The sequence below is a fragment of the Hyla sarda genome, chromosome 10 (assembly GCF_029499605.1).
Source record: "Hyla sarda isolate aHylSar1 chromosome 10, aHylSar1.hap1, whole genome shotgun sequence".
Classification (NCBI taxonomy): Eukaryota; Metazoa; Chordata; class Amphibia; order Anura; family Hylidae; genus Hyla; species Hyla sarda.
Window position 1 is genome coordinate 47,409,317 of NC_079198.1, and position 23,119 is coordinate 47,432,435.

A 23,119-nucleotide genomic window follows, 5' to 3' on the forward strand; every position below is an offset into this window, starting at 1 on the left:
TGTAGTGCACCCAATGTGGGGGAACTGTAGTGCACCCAATGTGGGGGAACTGTAGTGCACCCAATGTGGGGGAACTGTAGTGCACCCAATGTGGGGGAACTGTAGTGCACCCAATGTGGGGGAACTGTAGTGCACCCAATGTGGGGGAACTGTAGTGCACCCAATGTGGGGGAACTGTAGTGCACCCAATGTGGGGGAACTGTAGTGCACCCAATGTGGGGGAACTGTAGTGCACCCAATGTGGGGGAACTGTACCTAATGTGGGGAATTGTACTGCACCTAATGTGGGGGAATTGTACTGCACCTAATGTGGGGGAACTACAACCTAATGTGGGGGATCTATACTGCCAACCTAATGTGGGGGGGAACTGTGCTGCGTACTTAAAGTAGTAGTCCACTAATAAGATATATAAGTGTGCATAGGAAATTGATCATGTTTTGTTATCTATAGTCCGGCCCTCCAACGGTCTGAGGGACCGTGAACTGCCCCCCCCCCCCCCCCCCCGTTTAAAAAGTTTGAGGACCCCTGCCATAGATCCTTAATTGGATTCAAGTCTGGGCTTTGACTGAGCTATTTTACAACATTAATCAACATGCTTTGATCTGAACCATTCCATTGTAGCTGTGGCAGTATGATACGGATCATAGCATGATACCACCACCACCATGATGGTGTGCTTTTTGTCTCATCTGATCAGAGCACCTTCTTTCACACGTTTGCCGTGTCCCCTCCATTGCCTCTGGCCTGATGATGGATATTATGGTGATTCATGAGTTGTTCAAAGCTTGGGATAATTTTTTCATACCCTAAGGGTACGTTCACACGAGTATTTTACGCTGCGGATCCGCCGCTGAGGGACCGCTGTATGGTGCCTTTACATGTGCCTGCTTGGAGCGGCAATATGCTGCTCCGAGCAGACACACTGAAGCGATGTGAGAGTATACTGAGTATACTCAATGAGCTAGGACGAGAGCTGCCACGATGTGCACGTATACTCGCACATTGCAGTGTGTCTGCTCATAACGGCGTATTGCCACTCTGAGCAGGCACATGTAAAGGAACCATACAGTGGTCCTTAAGGGGCGGATCTGCAGCGTAAATTACGCTGTGGATCCGCTTGTGTGAACGTACCCTAAGACTAGGTTTCCACACAGGTTTTTGTTCTGGCGTTTTGGAAAACTACCACTGCAGTTTTTGAGCCAGAGTCAGAAGTGGATCCATGACGAAGGAGGATTTTAAGTTTTAAGGCTGTCAGTCATGCTCAAGTAAGCTTGGATACAGCCCAGAGCAGCAGTTAATACCTGAAAATGCACCGTTCCCAGGTGCATACGCCGCTGGACAAGTTATTTTTGGCATTATGGTGGATGCAATCTAAGACATTGGGACTTGGTAAGAACACTGATTTCACCCTATATAACATGTAGCCAACAATTATATAAAGTAAAATTTGCTGACAATTAGATTAATTAGACTTTGAGACCATCTGAGTCTAATTAATTAGACTCAGAGACCACAATTTATTTAGGCACACAAAACAACGTGTTTCCTGCCCGTATCGGGCACTTCATCAGGCAAATGTGCACATTTGCCTGATGAAGGCTACGGGAAGGAAACGCGTTGTGTTGTGTATCTAAATAAAATGTTATAAGAACTTTGAACATTCCCAAGTTTTCCAAAGTTTTCTGGCTGACATTGAACCGGTGGGCGAGGACCTGACTGGAGGATCAGGGCTGCTGACAGATAACCATTGTTTTACACACTGCATGGTGTTGTGTCCAGAGCGCAACGCTCCTTGGTAAGTGAGTTTTTTATTGCCACTGCCATATACAATACAGTATCGCAAAGGCGCGTGTGCCTTTTTCTCCTTTTGTCTCTGCACAGAAATGAAACAAGGAAACTGATTGCTCTGGGCAACTGGTCAACTTTTCCTCTGCAAATGTCTTGATAAATCTCCCCCAATGTATCCTTTTAACTTTTAGAACAAAGATCTTCTTATTTCTGAAAGTAGAAGTGAACTCAATAGCGCTACTTGGGAGTGGGTGGAGATATTGGTGTATGACACAGAGTGATGACAATCTGTCAAATTGCTGCCTTGTATGAAATGTGGGTCCCTGGTGCAACTATATGTGAAAATAAGAGAATTTTTATTAATAAATAATGCTTAAAAGTGTGGCACAAGAGTCTGTATAAAGTGCACCGCAGCTTGAATAATCTTCAATTGCGAAATGGATAAAAATTTGCAGGCTAAAAAGAGATAAGAAAAAAAAAAAAAAAATATATATATATATATATATATATATATATATATATATATATATATATAAATCAATAAATATTACTGTATAAAAGATAAAATGTTCAGGATAAGGTGTTAATAGACCTACCTAAATTGACAGGCCTGGATAAGACTAGGGTTCTTTTTTATCTTCGGTGGGTATGTGTGTGGTCCCGTTTGCGGGGTATTGCAGCTGTTTCTAGTGCAAAAATTTGGGGACAAAACGAACCAGACGAAGGAGGACGAACCAGCCTCCGAAACACATTGGAAGTATCTTGGACCAACTGTATCTCCGAAGTGACGTCCCTCACGGTTATTCACCTGCCAAACGGACCACGTAGAGGAACCGAACACGGTAGAGATGCCACCAGCCGGGGTAGTCTCCCGTACGGCCTTGCCTCTGTACCAACCTTGCCAGGAATCGATTCGCAACTATACAGGATAACAGGACACCAGAGATCGCAGGTACTCTAACCCCACCATTGGACCATCTGGAACACAGTGAGTTAACTAATTGTTATCGCACAGGCATATTAACTAAAGTCCTGTGTGCTTTATGTACTATAGGAAGTTCATGCTGTAAAACGAGAGACAGGTGGCCAAAGAAAGCAAAACTAATCCTAAATATTTTTTTAGATATATAAATGCAAAAAAACCAAGGACAGAGCATGTAGGACCCCTTAATAATGATAATGGGGAGGTTGTCACGGGCGATCAAGAGAAGGCGGAGCTACTGAATGGGTTCTTTAGTTCTGTATATACTATGGAAGAAGGAGGAGCTGACATTGGACAGGTCAGTGCTGGTAACACATCATGTAATGTACTGAACTGGCTTAATGTAGAGATGGTACAAGGTAAGTTAAGTAATATAAATCTAAGCAAATCTCCAGGGCCAGATGGACTACACCCAAGAGTTCTTAGAGAGGTAAGTTCAGTAATATCTGTACCCCTGTTCATGATATTTAGAGATTCTCTGGTGTCTGGTATTGTGCCAAGGGACTGGCGCAAGGCGAATGTGGTGCCAATCTTCAAAAAGGGCTCTAGGTCTTCCCCAGGAAACTATAGACCGGTAAGTTTAACGTGCATTGTGGGTAAATTGTTTGAAGGACTTATAAGGGATTACATACAGGAATACATAGGGGATAATAGTATTATAAGTGATAACCAGCATGGGTTTACTAAGGATAGAAGTTGTCAAACCAATCTAATTTGCTTTTATGAAGAGGTGAGTAGAAGCCTTGACAGAGGAATGGCTGTGGATATAGTGTTTCTGGATTTTGCTAAAGCGTTTGATACTGTCCCTCATAGATGTAAGGTAAGTTAAGGTCTTTGGGTTTGGAAATTTTAGTTTGTAACTGGATTGAACACTGGCTCATGGATCGTACCCAGGGAGTGGTGGTCAATGATTCGTACTCTGATTGGTCCCCGGTAATTAGTGGTGTACCCCAAGGTTCTGTACTGGGACCCCTGTTGTTTAATTTATTTATCAATGATATAGAGGATGGCATTAACAGCTCTGTTTCTATCTTTGCAGATGACACCAAGATTTGTAGCACGGTACAGTCTATAGAGGATGTGCATAAGTTACAAGATGACTTGGATAGACTAAGTGTCTGGGCATCCACTTGGCAAATGAGGTTCAATGTGGATAAATGTAAAGTTATGCATCTGGGTACTAATAACCTGCATGCATCGTATGTCTTAGGGGGGATTAAACTGGCAGAGTCACTGGTAGAGAAGGATCTGGGTGTACTTGTAGATCACAGACTACAGAATAGCATGCAATGTCAGGCTGCTGCTTCCAAAGCCAGCAGGATATTGTCATGTATCAAAAGAGGCATGGACTCAAGGGACAGGGACATAATACTCTCCCTTTATAAAGCATTGGTACGGCCTCACCTGGAATATGCTGTTCACTTTTGGTCGTCTGTACATGAAAGGGACACTGTGGAGCTGGAAAGGGTGCAGAGACGCGCGACTAAACTAATATGGGGCATGGAACATCTTAGCTATGAGGAACGATTAAAGGAGTTACAATTGTTTAGTCTTAAGAAGAGACGTTTAAGGGGGGATATGATAAACGTATATAAGTATATTAACCCCTTAAGGACTGAGCCCTTTTTTGCAAATCTGACCACTGTCACTTTAAACATTAATAACTCTGGAATGCTTTTAGTTATCATTCAGAATCCGAGATTGTTTTTTCGTGACATATTCTACTTTAACATAGTGGTAAAATGTTGTGGGAACTTGCATCCTTTCTTGGTGAAAAATCCCAAAATTTGATGAAAAAATAGAAAATTTTGCGTTTTTCTAACTTTGAAGCTCTCTGCTTGTAAGGAAAATGGATATTCAAAATAAAATAAAAAATTATTCACATATACAATATGTCTACTTTATGTTTGCATCATAAAATTGATGAGTTTTTACTTTTGGGAGACATCAGAGGGCTTCAAAGTTCCGCAGCAATTTTCCAATTTTTCACAAAATTTGGAAACTCGCTTTTTTTCAGGGACCAGTTGAGGTTTGAAGTGGATTTGAAGGGTCTTCATATTAGAAATACCCCACAAAAGACCCCATTATAAAAACTGCACCCCCTAAAGTATTCAAAATTACATTCAGTCAGCATTTTAACCCTTTAGGGGTTTCACAGGAATAGCAGCAAAGTGAAGGAGAAAATTCACAATCTTCATTTTTTACACTCGCATGTTCTTGTAGACCCAATTTTTGAATTTTTGCAAGGGGTAAAAAGGAGAAAATTTTTACTTGTATTTGAAACCCAATTTCTCTCGAGTAAGCACATACCTCATACGTCTATGTTAATTGTTCGGCGGGCGCAGTAGAGGGCTCAGAAGGGAAGGAGCGTCAAATGGTTTTTGGGGGGCATGTCACCTTTAGGAAGCCCCTATGGTGCCAGAACAGCAAAAAACCCCACATGGCATACCATTTTGGAAACTAGACCCCTCGGGGAACATAACAAGGGGTAAAAGTGAACCTTAATACCCCACAGGTGATTCACGACTTTTGCATATGTAAAAAAAAAATATATATAATTTTTTACCTAAAATGCTTGGTTTCCCAAAAGTTTTACATTTGTAAAAAGGGTAATAGCAGAAACTACCCACCAAAATTTGAAGCCCAATTTCTCCCGATTCAGAAAACACCCCATATGGGGGTGAAAAGTGCTCTGCTGGTGCACTACAGGTTTGAGAAGAGAAGGAGTCACATTTGGCTTTTTTGAAGGAAATTTTGCTCTGGGGGCATGCTGCATTTAGGAAGCCCCTATGGTGCCAGGACAGCAAAAAAAAAAACACATGGCATACCATATTGGAAACTAGACCCCTCGGGGAACGTAACAAGGGGTAAAGTGAACCTTAATACCCTACAGGTGTTTCACGACTTTTGCATATGTTAAAAAATATATATTTTTTTTACCTAAAATGCTTTTTTTCCCAAAAATTTTACATTTTTAAAAAGGGTAAAAGCAGAAAATACCCCCCAAAATTTGTAACACAATTTCTCCCGAGTACGGAGATACCCCATATGTGACCCTTAACTGTTGCCTTGAAATACGACAGGGCTCCAAAGTGAGAGCGCCATGCGCATTTGAGGCCTAAATTAGGGATTGCATAGGGGTGGACATAGGGGAATTCTATGCCAGTGATTCCCAAACAGGGTGCCTCCAGCTGATGTAAAACTCCCAGCATGCCTGGACAGTCAGTGGCTATCTGGCAATACTGGGAGTAGTTGTTTTGCAACAGCTGGAGGCTCCGTTTTGGAAACCGTGTCGTACCAGACGTTTCTCATTTTTATTGGGGAGGGGGGCTGTGTAGGGGCATGTGTATATGTAGTGTTTTTTCTTTTTATTTTATTTTTTGTGGTAGTGTAGTGCAGCGTTTTTAGGGTACAGTCACACGGGCGGGGGTTCACAGTAGTTTCTCGCTGGCAGTTTGAGCTGTTGCAGAAAATTTGCCGCAGCTCAAACTTGCAGCCCGATACTTACTGTAAACCTCCGCCCATGTTAGTGTACCCTGTACATTCACATTGGGGGGGGGGGGGGGGACTTCCAGCTGTTGCAAAACTACAACTCCCAGCGTGCGCTGACAGACTGTACAAGCTGAGAGTTTTAGTTTTGCAACAGCAGTAGGCACACTGGTTATGTATCACTGAATTTGTGACCTTACTCAGTGTTTCAAAACCAGCGTGCCTCCAGCTGTTGCAAAACTACAACTCCCAGCATATACGGTGCATAGTGTAAGGTGACTGCTGGGAGTTGTAGTTTGCCACAGCTGGAGGCACACCGGTCGTGAAACACTGAGTTAGGTAAAAAAAAAAACTGAGTTTCACAACCAGTGTGCCTTCAGCTGTTGCAAAACTACAACTCTCAGCAGTCACCGACAGCCAATGGGCATGCTGGGAGTTGTAGTTATGCAACCAGCAGATGCACCACTACAACTCCCAGCATGCACTTTAGCTGTTTGTGCAAGCTGGGAGTTGTAGTTATACAACAGCTGAAGGTACACTTTTCCATAGAAAAAAATGTGCCTCCAGCTGTTGCAAAACCATAAGTCCCAGCATGCCCATAAGGGAATGCTGGGAGTTGTGGTGGTCTGCCTCCTGCTGTTGCATAACTACAGCTCCCAGCATGCCCTTTTTGCATGCTGGGAGCTGTTGCTAAGCAACAGCAGGAGGCTGTCACTCACCTCCTGCTGCTGCTCCGTCGCAGGACTGTCCCTCGCCGCCGTCGCTCCTGGGGCCCCGATCCCAACATGGACGCCGGGGATCGGGGTCCCCAGCACCCGGGGTCGTCTTCCCGCACCCGCTCACGTCCTCCGGAAGAGGGGCGGAGCGGGTGCGGGAGTGACACCCGCAGCAGGCGCCCTGATTGGTCGGACGGTAATCCGGCCGACGAATCAGGGCAATCGTGAGGTGGCACCAGTGCCACCTCACCCCTGCAGGCTCTGGCTGTTCGGGGCAGTCAGAGACGGCCCCGATCAGCCAGTAATTCCGGGTCACCAGGTCACTGGAGACCCGATTGACCCAGAATCGCCGCAGATCGCTGGACTGAATTGTCCAGCGATCTGCGGCCATCGCCGACATGGGGGGGGCATAATGACCCCCCTTGGCGATATGCCGGGATGCCTGCTGAATGATTTCAGCAGGCATCCGGCTCAGGTCCCCAACCGGCTATCGGTGGGGACCGGAATTCCCACGGGCGTATGGATACGCCCTGCGTCCTTAAGGACTCGGAATGCAGGGCGTATCCATACGCCCTGCGTCCTTAAGAGGTTAATGGCCCATACAAAAAATATGGAGAAAAACTGTTCCAGGTTAAACCCCCCCAAAGGATGAGGGGGCACTCCCTCCGTCTGGAGAAGAAAAAGTTTAGTCTCAAGGGGCGACACACCTTCTTTACCATGAGAACTGTGAACTTATGGAACAGTCTACCTCAGGAACTGGTCACAGCAGGAAAAATTAACAGCTTTAAAACAGGATTAGATACATTCCTGGAACAAAATAACATTAATGCTTATGAAGAAATATAAAATCCCATCCCTTCCCCAATATCGCGCCACACCCCGACCCTTCAATTTCCCTGGTTGAACTTGATGGACATATGTCTTTTTTCGACCGTCCTAACTATGTAATATAAGGAGGTTAATACCTACATACATCGGCTATCCTCCTAAGGACCGGATCTAGTGTCACATACGCTAAATAATAGGGTGAGCTACATATCATCACAACCGCTCACCCACGTACAGTGCCATCAACACTTACTGATTACTGCATTAATTTTGTCCCAAAATTTTTGCGCTAGAAACTGCTGCAATAACCCGCAAACGGGACCACGCACATACTCACCGAAGATAAAAAAGAACCCAAGTCTCATCCAGGCCAGTCAATTTAGGTAGGTCTATTAACTCCTTTTCCTGAACATGTTATCTTTTCTTTTATACAGTAATATTTATTGAGTCATATATTTTTTATTTTTATTTTTATCTCTTTTTAGCCTGCAAATTTTATCCATTTCGCAATTGAAGAATATTCAAGCTGCGGTGCACTTTATACAGACTCTTGTGCCACACTTTAAGCATTATTTATTAATAAAAATTCTCTTATTTTCTCATATAGTTGCGCCAGTATATTTATTTATTTATTTCTGAAAGTCTTGGAGCCAATATGGATGGGAAGCACAGATTACTGAAATAAGCAGGCTTTTCGGAGAAGACTCAGCTCAGAAATCACAATTGATAAAAAGTCTGAGTAGTCCCAATCATATATTTTTCAAGTACCGTATTTATCGGCATATAACACGTATTTTTTTGCCAGAAATTTTTAGCCTAAAGTCTATCTGCGTGTTATGCGCCGATAAGCCGCTGCAGTTCAATGATTTAAAGCGGGCACTTTAAATCAATGAACTGCAGCGGCTTTTGGAGGTCCAGAGACCTGCCGTCGCTGCCCGATTCTCTGCCCCTGCCTATCCTGGGGTCCAGAGACTGCCGGCACCGCTGCCCCATTGCCTCCCCCATCCCCGGTTTTTCTGACCCCGCAGAAGCCCCCAGGAAAGGCAGGGGGAGGGAGGCCGTCGCTGCCCGCTTCTCTCCCCCTGCCTTTCCTGGGGTCTAGAGCCCTGCTGCCGCAGCTTCTCTCCCTTTGGCTGTCGGCGCCGCTGCCCCATTGCCTCCCCCATCCCCGGTTTTATAATTACCTGTTGCCGGGGTCGGGTCCACGCTGCTTCTGGCTTTCCTGGCGTTTCCTGCGTCATTGCTTTGCGCTGTGAGGAGTGACGTCGCGTTGAAGACGTCACTTGTCATTGCTACTCACAGCGCATAGCAACGACACAGGAGACGCCACACCGGAGCCAGAAGCAGCGCGGACCCGACCCCAGCAACAGGTTATTATAAAACCGGGGATGGGGGAGGCAATGGGACAGCGGCACCGGCAATGGGGCAGCGGCGCCGATAGCCAGGGGGAGAGAAGCGGCGGCAGCAGGGCTCAAGACCCCAGGAAAGGCAGGGGGAGAGAAGCGGGCAGCGACGGCCTCTCTCCCCCTGCCTTTCCTGGGGGCTTCTGCGGGGTCAGAAACAGTGCATCGGGGTATACACATGCACACACGCACCCTCATTTTACCAAGGATATTTGCGTAAAAAACTTTTTTTACCCAAATATCCTTGGTAAAATGAGGGTGCATGTTATAGGCCGGTGCGTGGTATACCCCCATAAATATGGTAACTTTAAAATAATGTTAATATTTTTTGGGAATATATTCATGAATGATATATCTTACCTCTCGAAGAGCTGAGGATCCAGATAAGAAACCCTGTCGCCCTGACAACGATTGGTATCTTCTCTCTAACTGAACCAACTTTTCCTTCTCCTGCGTAAGGAAAATACTGAAGTATGAACATAAACTGCAATATTGTGGTGTCATATGAGCTACAGGTTGCTTCACTTGGCTTGCAATTAATATAAAATATGCTGTCCCTAATTCCTGCCACTTCTGCCACTAATTGCTTCCTACCACAGTTGCAGTTTGTTTCCTTAGTGCAAAATAAATGTAGTTTTGTGTCTCTTCTAGGAAAATAACAGAACAGATATAGTTCATGACATCTGCAAGCTTGTAATGATTCCTCCACTTCTCACTCAAACATCCATACTCAAATCTGCATAATGCATGCTCTAAAACTGCTTTTGCAAAGATATAAAAATTTAATGTTTAACCACACATCAAAACTGACTAACATATTTACATAGTTTTAAAAAAAAAGTGTCCATTAAGTACCAACTTTTGAATTTAAAGGCTCAACATAAAAGTAATTTTTTCTGGGGCAGAGATGGTTCGGGGGGGGGGGAGGTCGCCTGAGTAAGGCGCTAGCCAACATTATCAAGGACCAACAACAGAAGGCTCAAATTGGGGCCCTTCGCACAGAAAGAGGCAAGGTCATTAACAAGCAGGATAAGATTCAACAAATTATTTAAAAAAACTTTAAGGAATTATATACCGCCGAGACGGGGAATTAGAGGTTAATTGATGAATTTCTCCTAAAATATGATCTACCATGTCTGGACCTAGTAGACATTAAAGCCATAAACAGTCCCTTTACTATTCAGGAAATCCAGAAGGCCCAAGCAATCATGTCTAGGGAATCAGCCCCCAGATCAGATGGACTTCCCTTTGGGGTATATGTAGAATTTGGGGAGATCCTCTTACCGGCCCACGTTTAATGAATCCTGTATCTGTGGGTCTCTGCCACTGACTATGCAAGAAGCGAATATAATTTTGCTGCTAAAAAAAAGGGTAAGGACCCGCTTAAGATCGACTCATATAGACCCATCTCCCTGTTAAAGGGGTATTCCAGGATTTTTTTTTATTTGACTATGATACAGGGGCTGTGAAGTTAGTGTAGTTCATAATATAGTGTCTGTGCCTGTGTGTGATGGTATTCTTACAATTCTTCTGTGATTTTCACTTCAATATTTATTTTTACCAGCATACAAAATTACTGTTGTCTCAGATTTTTCACAGCTTACAACGCGGCCGAGACCTGACTCACTAGTCAGCTGATGACAGGGAGTCTATCTGCTTCAATGGGTGGAGGGATCAATCTGCAACTAATGCAACAGCTGTAGGCACCCTGATTGAAAAGCACACTGATTTGAATGGATGCAACTCATTTATGTTTCAATGGGTGGGGTGGTTGATGTGTGGGAGGGAGGAAGATGGAATTGTGGGATTTGTAGTCAAAAAAAGAAAAGTCAAACAGAAAATACTGGTTCACAAACAGCTAGCCACAGTATTATGGTAATCTCACAACATAGCCATTTAGCCCAAAGACAAGCGCAGATCCTTCCTAAGCATGTCCATCACTGTCTGCCAGGTACGTACTAAAATCACCTTATGCTGGATAACCTTATTAAACTCAGATATTAAAATTATTGCCAAGGTCTTAGCGATGAGATTGGCCAGGGTTTGCAACTAAATTATCAGGGCAGACCAAACTGGCTTTTTTCTGGGTTGTAACATCCATGATAATTTGACTAAAATGTTTGCAACTATTCAGATGCCAGGGGAGGGGCTCCATTCTGTCGATAGATGCCATGAAGACCTTCGACAGAGTGGAAAGGAGCTACCTCTGGAGAGTGATGGAGAGGGTCGGCCTGGGTGGGAGGTTTTTGGAATGGGTCAGGGTTCTTTATGATCACCCTACAGTACGAGTCATAACCCCTTAAGGACGCAGCTCATTTTCACCTTAAGGATGCAGCCCTTTTTTTTGCAAATCTGACCACTGTCCCTTTAAGCATTAATAACTCTGGGATGCTTTTACTTTTCATTCTGATTCAGAGAATGTTTTTTCGTGACATATTCTACTTTATGTTAGTGGTACATTTTTGTCGATACTTGCATCATTTATTGGTGAAAAACTGCAAAATGTTATGAATTTTTGAGCATTGTAGTGCACCAGCAGAGCACTTTACATCTACATATGGGGTATGCTCTTACTCAGAAGAAATGGGGTTACAAATTTTGTGGGGCTTTTTTCCTATTTTCCCTTGTGAAAATAAAAAATTTAGGGTAACACCAGCATTTTAGTAAAAAAACAAATTTTCTTCATTTTCCCATCCAACTTTAACAAAAAATTGTCAAACACCTGTGGGGTGTTAAGGCTCACTATACCCCTTGTTATGTTTAGAAACCACTGCACAGTGATCTCCAAACTGTACCCCTCTAAATCTTGCAAAAACTACAAATCCCAGCATGCCAAAACAGCTGTCTGGGCATGCTGGGAGTTGTAGTTTTGCAACATCTGGAGGGCTAGAGTTTAGAGACCACTGTATAGTGGTCTCCAAACTGTAGCCCTTCAGATGTTGCTAGCCAACTACTCACCGGCTTCCGTAGTCTGTACGAGGAGCCGCACGTCATCGCCATCTGCCGCCACCGATCGCAGGTAAGGGACCTCCACCGCCGCCGCCAGTCACGCTACAGATCCCCGTTGTGCCCGGATTACAGTCGTTGGGCAGAACGGGGGAACCGAACATTAACCCCCTCCGCCGCCGATCTGCTATTGGTCGATAGCTTCTGATCAACCAATAGCAGGGATAGGAGGGGTGGCACCCCTGCCACCTCACTCCTATCCCTTCAGGGGGACACCCCCGATCCCCCTTATTTACCGGAGTATGATCCGCAATCGCCAGTCTGAATTGACCGGCGATTTCCGGTGATCGCAAACATGGGGGGGGGGGGGCATGTGCCGGGATGCCTGCTGAGTGATTAGCATGGCTAGCGGCGGGGACTGAAATTCCCACGGGTGTACCCATACGCCCTACTATGTCCTTAAGGGCTCAGGATGCTGGGAATATGCATATGCCCTGCGTCCTGAGGAAAATAATCAATGGGGAACAAACAGAAATATTTCGTTTGGAGAGAGGAATGAGGCAGGGGTGTCCCCTGTCCCCCCTTTTGTTTCTTTTATACATTGAACCCCTTCCAGTAGCTATTAGGCAGATGAAAGAGGTAGAGAGTGTTTTGGTATCCACGGGAAAGCTAGTAAACTTCTGCTTTATGCAGACGATCTAATTCTAATGTTCAGAAAGATCAATTCCTAAAGCATTAATTGAATCTTTTAGGAATTGCTCTGGCTTAAAGGTCAACTGGTCTAAGTCGTGCCTATTGCCCTTTGAGAAGGTTAGTAGTGGAGTAGGGGGGGGAAGGGCTGAAGGTTTTAGAGCCTGACAACACCATTAAAAACCTGGGTATAACATTCAGAATTGATCCGGCTCTTTTCCCCCGACTATAATTTATACCCATTGTTAAACAAAATCAAAAATAAAATTGATGTATGGCTTAAACTTCCTATGCAATGACAGATAGGGCCTCAATCATTAAGATGATAATTCTTCCACAGATTCTTTTTGTTATTAATGCATCCCCGGTTTTAGAAAAATGATTTCAAGCCCTAATTTCTCTCTTAACCAGCCTAGCGGTATTCCCGAGCATGACTCGGGGGTTCATTTTAGCTGCTAGAAGCGGTAACCCCGAGTCACGCTCGGGGTAGAATTGCAGAGTTGCTGTGCGGGCTGTACAATATATCGCAAAAGCAATCGAATCGCGATTTTTGCTTTTTGCGATATAGCGATGCAGCCCCCGGGAAAACATGTGATTATCTGCTCGGGTCGGCTCCCGTGGCGGGGGCCGGCCAGAGCAGGTAAAGACATATACTAAAAGTCAGTGTTTCTCACCCAGGGGGCCTCCAGATGTTGCAAAACTACAACTCTCAGCATGCCCGGACAGGTCCCTGCAGATGCTGTTCCCCTCCGTGCGCTCTGGTCCCTGCTCTCTTCACTATTCATCTTGCAGGACCTTTCCCTTTTCAGCTAATCACCGGCCGCAGTGGTTTCAAGCCAGTGATTGGCTGAAGGGGAAAGGGCTTGTTCTACAGGAAATACACTAGGTTTGAAACCTGCCCGGCAAACCTAGTGTATGCTGCTGCAGGACAAGACAAGGTGAGAAGGGGGGGGGGGGGGGGGGGATTAGCGAATGTGACAGAGGGGGGAATGTGACAGAGGGGGTAATGTGACAAGAGGGAAGAATGTGACAAGGGGGGGGGTGACAGAGGGGGGAATGTGACATAGGGGGGGAATGTGACAAGAGGGAAGAATGTGACAAGGGGGGGGATGTGACAGGGGGGAGGGGAATGTGAAATGAAGGGGGGGTGACAGAGGGGGGAATGTGACAGGGGGGGAATGTGACAAGGGGGGAAGAATGTGACAGGGGGGGAAGAATGTGACAGGGGGGGATGTGACGGGGGAGGGGAATGTAACATGGAGGGGGGAGAATGTAACAAAGGGGGGGAGAATGTAACAAGGGGGGGGAATGTGACAGGGGGAGGGGATGAATGTGACAGGGGGAGGGGATGAATGTGACAGGGGGAGGGGATGAATGTGACAGGGGGAGGGGATGAATGTGACAGGGGGAGGGGTTGAATGTGACAGGGGGAGGGGTTGAATGTGACAGGAGGAGGGGGTTGAATGTGACAAGAGGGGGGAGAATGTGATGGGGGGAGATGTGAAATTTCAATGCAAAAGATTGTACCGCTTTTGGTACAAATTTCCAGACATCATAAATTGTGGGGGGGGGATGTGACAAGGGAGGGGGAATGTGACGGGGGGAGATGTGAAATTTCAATGCAAAAAATTGTACCGCTTTTGGTACAAATTTCCAGACAGAGTCATACCGCCAGGGAGGTTAAATTCACTGTTATGGGGTCAGAATTGCACTAGAATGAAATAGGTCTCACTGACGCTCTCTGAATCAGAAGGGGGATGGGAACTTCCTGATTTTTTCAGGTATTTTCTGGCACTAAAATTGCAAAACATTATGAGGTGGAGGGAGAATACTGTTCTATTAAACTTTTTTTTCCCTTAACGGGTCACTATAAGGATGTTTTTGAGATTCTGGAAGTTGGGATACTTCCTATAGGCACCCTTGGTGACAACACACATGCACACTTACATAATAAGGTATGTATCAAATTAAAAAAATACTGATAAATCACTTGGAGTTTTGATTTTACTAGTTTATGGTCAAAAATTACACTTAAAAGGGGTACTCCGGTAGAAAACTTTTTTTTTCTAATCAACTGGTGCCAGAAAGTTAAACAGATTTGTAAATTACTTCTATTAAAAAATCTTAATCCTTTCAGTACTTATTAGCTGCTGAATACTACAGGGGAAATTTGTTTCTTTTTGTACACAGTCCTCTCTGCTGACATCTCTGTCCATTTTAAGAACTGTTTAAAGTAGAAGAAAATCCCCATAACAAACATATGCTGCTCTGGACAGTTCCTAAAATGGACAGAGATGTCAGCAGAGAGCACTGTGCTCATGATGTCAGCAGACAGCACTGTGTTCCAAAAAGAAAAGAATTTCCTCTGCAGTGTTCAGCACTGGAAGGATTAAGATTTTTTAATAGAAGTACCGTATTTATCGGCATATAACACGCACTTTTTAGGCAAAATTTTTTAGCCTAAAGTCTATGTGCGTGTGCCGATACCGCCCCAGGAAAGGCAGGGGGAGAGAGGCCGTCGCTGCCCGCTTCTCTCCCCCTGCCTTCCCTGGGGTCTAGAGCCCTGCTGCCGGCCCTTCTCACCCCCTGGCTATCGGCGCCGCTGCCCGTTCTGTCCCCCTGACTATCGGTACCGGCGCCGATAGCCAGGGGGAGAGAAGGGGCAGCGGCACCCATTGCCGGCGCCGCTGCCCCGTTGCCTCCCCCCGTCCCCGGTGGCATAATTACCTGGGTCGGGTCCGCGCTGCTGCAGGCCTCCGGCGTGCGTCCCCGGCATCGTTGCTATGCGCTGCGCGGCGCATGACGTCAGTGCGCTGCGCCGTGCATAGCAACGACGCAGAGGACGCACGCCAGAGGCCTGCAGCAGCGCGGACCCGACCCAGGTAATTATGCCACCGGGGATGGGGGGAGGCAACGGGGCAGCGGCGCCGGCAATGGGTGCCGCTGCCCCTTCTCTCCCCCTGGCTGTCGGCGCCGCTTCTCTCCCCCTGGCTATCTGCGCCGGCAATGGGGCGCCGGTACCGATAGTCAGGGGGACAGAACGGGCAGCGGCGCCGATAGCCAGGGGGTGAGAAGGGCCGGCAGCAGGGCTCTAGACCCCAGGGAAGGCAGGAGGAGAGAAGCTGGCAGCGACGGCCTCTCTCCCCCTGCCTTTCCTGGGGATGTATCGGGGTATACACGCGCACACACGCACCCTCATTTTACCGTGGATATTTGGGCAAAAAACTTTTTTTACCCAAATATCCTTGGTAAAATGAGGGTGCGTGTTATAGGCCGGTGCGTGGTATACCCCGATAAATACGGTAATTTACAAATCTGTTTAACTTTTTGGCACCAGTTGTTTAAAAAAAAAAAGTTTTCCACCTTTAACCACTTGGAGACGGAGCCCATTATGACCCTAAAGGACGGGAGCATTTTTTGCAAATCTGACCACTGTCACTTTAAGCATTAATAACTCTGGGATGCTTTTAATTATAAATTTGATTCCGAGATAGTTTTTTCGTGACATATTCTACTTTATGGTAGTTGTAAATTTTCGTCGATACTTGCATCATTTCTTGGTGAAAAATTCAAAAATTTTATGAAAAAATTTGATGCATTTTTCTAACTTTGAAGTTCTCTGCTTGTAAGGAAAAAAGACATTCCAAATAAATTATATATTGATTCACAAATACAATGGCCCTCATTTACAAAGACTGGAGTGTCGGTTAGGTTTTTTTTTCAGTGTACTTGTCTTTTTTTCCTTGTGCTTTACCAATCTGTCGCCCAATTTCCCTTTCTTTCTGTCGCAGGTTTTTTTTTCTGTCGCACAAAATGTATTCTGTGCGACAGAAAAAAGTCTCTGCAAATTCAGACTACATGTGTGTGTGTACTACTACCCCCATCATGGAACAGGGTCTGTTCCATGTTGGGGGTAGTAGTACAGGGGCTGAGGGATTGATCGCACCGGGTCTCACTTCTGAGACCCGATCCGATCAGATGTTATTAAGCAGGGGAGCGGGCGGCATGTTCCGATCCCCTGCAATGTACTGTAAACTTTCATTTTTAAATTCCCCACCAGGAGGGCTCCTGGCAGGGTTTTAATTTAGAAGCGCTGTGGTGGGCAAAGATGTATAGAATCGCTGGGGGGTATATATCTGGCCCCTCCAGCGTTTCTATATATATTTCCCCCTGCTGCGCTATATCAAACTTAGTGGCCGCTGCGCTTGAATAAATGTACTGCCCCCCCCAGCATTATTATATATCTATAATGACCCCCGCTGCGCATATTTATATATATACTGCCTCCCCCAAGCTGCGCATATTAATCTTTATCTTCTCCCTCCCCTGGCTGCCAATGAATGAAAACTCTATTAGGGGGGGAGCGGAGGGCTGCTGCCCGCTCTCGCTGCTAAGAGTTTGTCATTCATAGCGGGCAGCAGCTGCATATCATGCTGTGGGGGTCAGACATATGGATCTGACCCTCACAGCATACATATACAAATGCCGGCTCACCGCTCTGAATGACAAGTAAGCTATTGCCAGCAGCAGCGCGAGCCTCCCTGCACTGCTTTACTTGTCATTCATAGCGGTGAGCCAGCATTTGTATATGTATGCTGTGACGGTCAGACAAATATCCATATGTCTGACCCCCACAGCATGATATGCAGCTGCTGCCCGCTATGAATGACAAACTCTTAGCAGCGAGAGCGGGCAGCAGCCCTCCGCTCCCCCGCTAATACAGTTTTCATTCATTAGCAGCCAGGGGAGGGAGAAGATGAAGATTAATATGCGCAGCTTGGGGGAGGCAGTATATAAATAAATATGCGCAGTGGGGGTCAGTATATGCGCAGCGGGGGTCAGTATAGATATATAATAGCGCTGGGGGGGCAGTACATTTATTGAAGCGCAGCGGCCACTAAGTTTGATATAGCGCAGCAGGGGGAAATATATATATATATATAGAAACGCTGGAGGGGCCAGATATATACCCCCCAGCGATTCTATACATCTTTGCCCACCACAGCGCTTCTATATTAAAACCCTGCCAGGAGCCCTCCTGGTGGGGAATTTAAAAATGAAAGTTTATAGAACATTGCAGGGGATCGGAACATGCCGCCCGCTCCCCTGCTTAATAACATCTGATCGGATCGGGTCTCAGAAGTGAGACCCGGTGCGATCAATCCCTCAGCCCCTGTACTACTACCCCCAACATGAAACAGACCCTGTTCCATGCTGGGGGTAGCAGGATTCACTCAGTTTTGAGTAATTTCCCGACAGCTCAGAGCTGTCGGGTTTCTGTGAAGCAAAACTCAGAGGTTTTCCTGTGAGTTTTCTTCACACTCGGAGGGTCTTTTCTCTTTTTGTCGGGAACACGCCTATTTTGTTGGGAAAAACGCCCCTTTTGTAGTTTTTTTTTTTCACTGAGTGATTTTGACTTTGTCGGGTTGTGTGCCAGATTCTGGTGCAAATTCTGGCGCAGACAGAATTCTGGCGTAAAACCGGACAAAAAGTGTCGGGATCCTTTTAGTAAATGAGGGCCAATATGTCTACTTTATGTTTGCATCATAAAGTTGACATGTTTTTACTTTTGGAGTACATCAGAGGGCTTCACAGTTCAGCAGCAATTTTCCAATTTTTCACAAAATTTTCAAAATCGGAATTTTTCAGGGACCAGTTCAGTTTTGAAGTGGATTTGAAAGGCCTTCAAATTAGAAATACCCCACAAATGACCCCATTATAAAAACTGCACCCCTCAAAGTATCCAAAACGACATTCAGTAAGTTTGTTCACCCTTTAGGTGTTTCACAGGAATAGCAGCAAAGTGAAGGAGAAAATTCTAAATCGTCATTTTTTACACTCGCATGTTCTTGTAGACCCAGTTTTTAAATTTTTACAAGTGGTAATAGAAGAAAAGCCCCCCAAAATGTGTAACCCAATTTCACTCGATTAAGGAAATACCTCATATGTTCATGTCAAGTATTCGGCGGGCGCAGTAGAGGGCTCAGAAGGGAAGGAGCGACAATGGGATTTTGGAGATTGAATTTTGCAGAAATGGTTTTTGGGGAGCATGTCACATTTAAGAAGCCCCTATGGTGCCAGAACAGCAATAAACCCCCCACATGGCATACTATTTTGGAAACGACACCCCTCAAGGCACGCAACAAGGGGTCCAGTGAGCCTTAACACCTCACAGGTGTTTGACGACTTTTCGTAAAAATCGGATGTGTAAATGAAAAAAAAATTGCAGTGCAGTTTTTCCCCAAAATTTACCATTTATACAAAAGGTAATGGGAGAAAATGCCCCCCAAAATTTGTAACCCCATCTCTTCGGAGTATGGTAATACCCCATGTTAGGACGTAAAATTCTCTGCTGGCGAACTACAATGCTCAGAAGAGAAGGAGCGCCATTGAGCTTTTGGAAAGCGAATTCGTTTGGAATGGTAGTCAGGGGCCATGTGCGTTTACAAAGCCCCCCGTGGTGCCAGAACAGTAGACCCTCCCACATGTGACCCCATTTTGCAAACTACACCCCTCACATAATTTATTAAGGGGTGCAGTGAGTATTTACACCCCACTGGCGTTTGACAGATCTTTGGAACAGTGGGCTGTGCAAATGAAAAATGTAATTTTTCATTTTCACCGACCACTGTTCCAAAAATCTGTCAGACACCTGTGGGGCGTAAATGCTCACTGTACCCCTTAATACATTACATGAGGGGTGTAGTTTCCAAAATAAGGTCACATGTGGGTATTTGTTTTTGCGTTTATGTCAGAACCGCTGTAAAATCAACCACCCCTGTGCAAATCACCAATTTAGGCCTCAAATATACATGGTGCGCTCTCACTCCTTGTTGTGCGCCCACAGATCATTTTATGCCCACATATGGGGTATTTCCGTACTCAGGAGAAATTGCGTTACAAATTTTGGGGGTCTTTTTTTCCTTTCACTGCTTGTGAAAATAAAAAGTATGGGGCAACACCAGCGTAATTATTTATTTTTTTTTTACACTAACAGGCTGGTGTAGCCCCCTACTTTTCCTTTTCATAAGGGGTAAAAGGAGAAAAAGCCCCCCAAAATTTGTAGTGCAATTTCTCCCGAGTACGGAAATACCCTATAAGTGGCCCTAAACTGTTTCCTTGAAATATGACAGGGCTCTGAAGTGAGAGAGCGCCATGAGCATTTGAGGACTAAATTAGGGATTGCATAGGGGTGCACATAGGGGTATTCTACGCCAGTGATTCCCAAACAGGGTGCCTCCAGCTGTTGCTAAATTCCCAGCATGCCTGAACAGTCAGTGGCTGTTCAGAAATGCTGGGAGCTGTTCTGCAACAGCTGGAGGTTCCGTTTTGGAAACACTGCCGTACAATACGTTTTTCATTTTTATTGGGGGGGTGGGGGACAGTGTAAGAGGGTGTTTATGTAGTGTTTTACCCTTTATTTTGTAGAGGAGTGAGGAAAATACCGGGTTGTTCCAGGCGCATACCGCAATGATGTGATGTAGTCAGGATGAAGTAAAATTTTCTTTATTTGGAGCCAACATCAGACGCGTTTCGAGGCTGCTGCCTCTTTTTCAATGAACAAAAGCTTCTAACAGGAAACTTACTGCACGTTATTTAAATCATAAAAAACCCGCGAACGGGAGGATGACAGATCGTCCGGTGTGAACTGCCCCCTAACATGACGTATTTTCGGCACTCCCACTAAGTGCTGTCATAGCTGGTATGTTTGGTGTTACAAGCTGATGTGCCGTGCTGAAAATACACACGGAGCATCTAACCTATATACCAAGCAAATTATAAAAATTATAAAAACGTGACACATAGTATAAAATAGTAACATAAAAAGCAGTGACAATGTGGAGATGCATCGACATTTGGATTATTATAGGTAAGAAGCTTTTTTATGCATTGGTGTAAAAAGTAGCTTAAAAATGAAATAAAAGATCAGCCGGGACACTAGATATAATAGTGCGTCCAGCGGAATGTAATTCTGAAGCTTTCATGTAGCGCTCATTTGAAAGGGTCTAAATAAAAAACTGATGGAATGTTTCGAATTAGAGTCTTCATTCCTTAGTGTATCAATTTGTATTCAGAAGACTGTTCTCATCAGCCTATCGGGTTGATAGACGATGGCTAGTTGTTTGGGAAGACCATCTAAGTAGGTGCCGTGGTGTTGGATGTACTATGAAAGGAATGATTCTAGTGGCTACGATGGGTCGGCATTATTAAGGTCTGATGGATGGAATGAAGGTGGAATATGTAAATGAGATGGAGCGCTGGGTGAATGTTGCTGGGTGAATGTTCCATCCATCAGACCTTAATAATGCCGACCCATCGTAGCCACTAGAATCATTCTTTCATAGTACATCCAACACCACAGCACCTACTTAGATGGTCTTCCCAAACAACTAGCCATCGTACCCTATGGTACACTAACACTTATACATAACATTGAATTCCTTAAACAATATATAGAACCTTCCTCCGGTCCTATATTATGTTAGCCTCCTCCCATTATATCATGTAAACTTCTTATCCCAACCAAACATCTTACCTAGTCCACCCCATTCGTTACCTTCTCTCTTCATGTACGAGCGCACAGCCATACAGAAGATCACAGGCGCCGTATCCTGTCTAAGAGCGCAGACACGCTGTTTAAACTTACAATTTATATTACATGGCCACATTATTAAGAACCTCCTTGCCAACAAGGAGTTTCCCGACTTCTATTCAGTGCGCATGTGCACTGCCCAGAGGTGTTGCCAGAGTCCCATACATCAGCCCTTTCCCGTATCACTCACTCGATATACAATCCCGTTACGTGGGCCGCAGCGCGCAGGCCAGCCAACCCGATAGGCTGATGAGAACAGTCTTCTGAATACAAATTGATACACTAAGGAATGAAGACTCTAATTCGAAACATTCCATCAGTTTTTATTTAGACCCTTTCAAATGAGCGCTACATGAAAGCTTCAGAATTACATTCCGCTGGACGCACTATTATATCTAGTGTCCAGGCTCATCTTTTATTTCATTTTTAAGCTACTTTTTACACCAATGCATAAAAAAGCTTCTTACCTATAATAATCCAAATGTCGATGCATCTCCACATTGTCACTGCTTTTTATGTTACTATTTTATACTATGTGTCACGTTTTTATAATTTTTATAATTTGCTTGGTATATAGGTTAGATGCTCCGTGTGTATTTTCAGCACGGCACATCAGCTTGTAACACCAAACATACCAGCTATGACTACACTTAGTGGGAGTGCCGAAAATACGTCATGTTAGGGGGCAGTTCACACCGGACGATCTGTCATCCTTTTTTATGATTTAAATAACGTTTTTTTTTATGATTTAAATAACGTGCAGTATGTTTCCTGTTAGAAGCTTTTGTTCATTGAAAAAGAGGCAGCAGCCTCGAAACGAGTCTGATGTTGGATCCAAATAAAGAAAATTTTACTTCATCCTGACTACATCACATCATTGCACTATGCGCCTGGAACAACCCGGTATTTTCCTCACTCCTCTCTGAAGTTCCCGATCGACTAGGGGAATCCTAGCTTTAATCCCGGGAGGTTGCTCCGCTGATCTGCTTTAACAAGCGCTGCATGGTGGTTGTACCTGCCATATGCTGAAATACCTAGTACAAACAAACTACCCTTAGAGGAAGCTCTGCTCTCCCCCTTTTTTCTACCCTCTACAACCCTTTATTTTGTGTAAGTGTAGTGTAGTGTTTTTAGGGTACATTCACACTGGTGGAGGTTTACAGCGAGTTCCCTGCTAGGAGTTTGCGCTGCTGCGAAAAATTTACCGCAGCCCAAACTTGAAGCAAGAAAATTACTGTAAACCTGCCCGTGTGAATGCACCCTGTACGTTCACATGGCGGGCAAACCTCCAGCTGTTTCAAAACTACAAGTCCCAGCATGTACTGAGGAGTTGAACTTTTGCAACAGCTGGAGGCACACTGGTTGGTAAACCTTCAGTTAGGTTCTGTTACCTAACTCAGTATTTTCCAACCAATGTGTCTCCAGCTGTTGCAAAACTACAACTTCCAGAATGTACTGACAGACCGTGCATGCTGGGAGTTGTATTTTTACAACAGCTGGAGGCACACTGGTTGGAAAACCTTCAGTTAGGATCTGTTACCTAACTCAATATTTTCCAACCAGTGTGCCTCCAGCTGTTGCAAAACTACAACTCCCAGCATGTACTGATCGCCAAAGGGCATGCTGGGAGATGTAGTTAAGCAATAGCTGGAGAGCTACAGTTTAGAAACCACTGCCAAACTG

At 45.0% G+C, this 23,119-nt stretch overlaps 1 protein-coding gene across 20 annotated transcripts in view; it reads right to left on the reverse strand.

Moving 5' to 3' along the window:
* Window positions 1–23,119, reverse strand: part of PHLDB1 (pleckstrin homology like domain family B member 1) — a 727,524-nt gene that overhangs the window by 248,021 nt on the left and 456,384 nt on the right. For 19 of the 20 annotated variants that reach the window (XM_056544025.1, XM_056544036.1, XM_056544035.1 and 16 more), the window contains one exon: window positions 9,568–9,657. The exons of the other annotated variant lie outside the window; for it this stretch is intronic. In XM_056544025.1, the coding sequence (XP_056400000.1) occupies window positions 9,568–9,657 (90 nt within the window). The remainder of the gene's footprint in view (window positions 1–9,567; window positions 9,658–23,119) is intronic. 20 annotated transcript variants of the gene reach the window in all.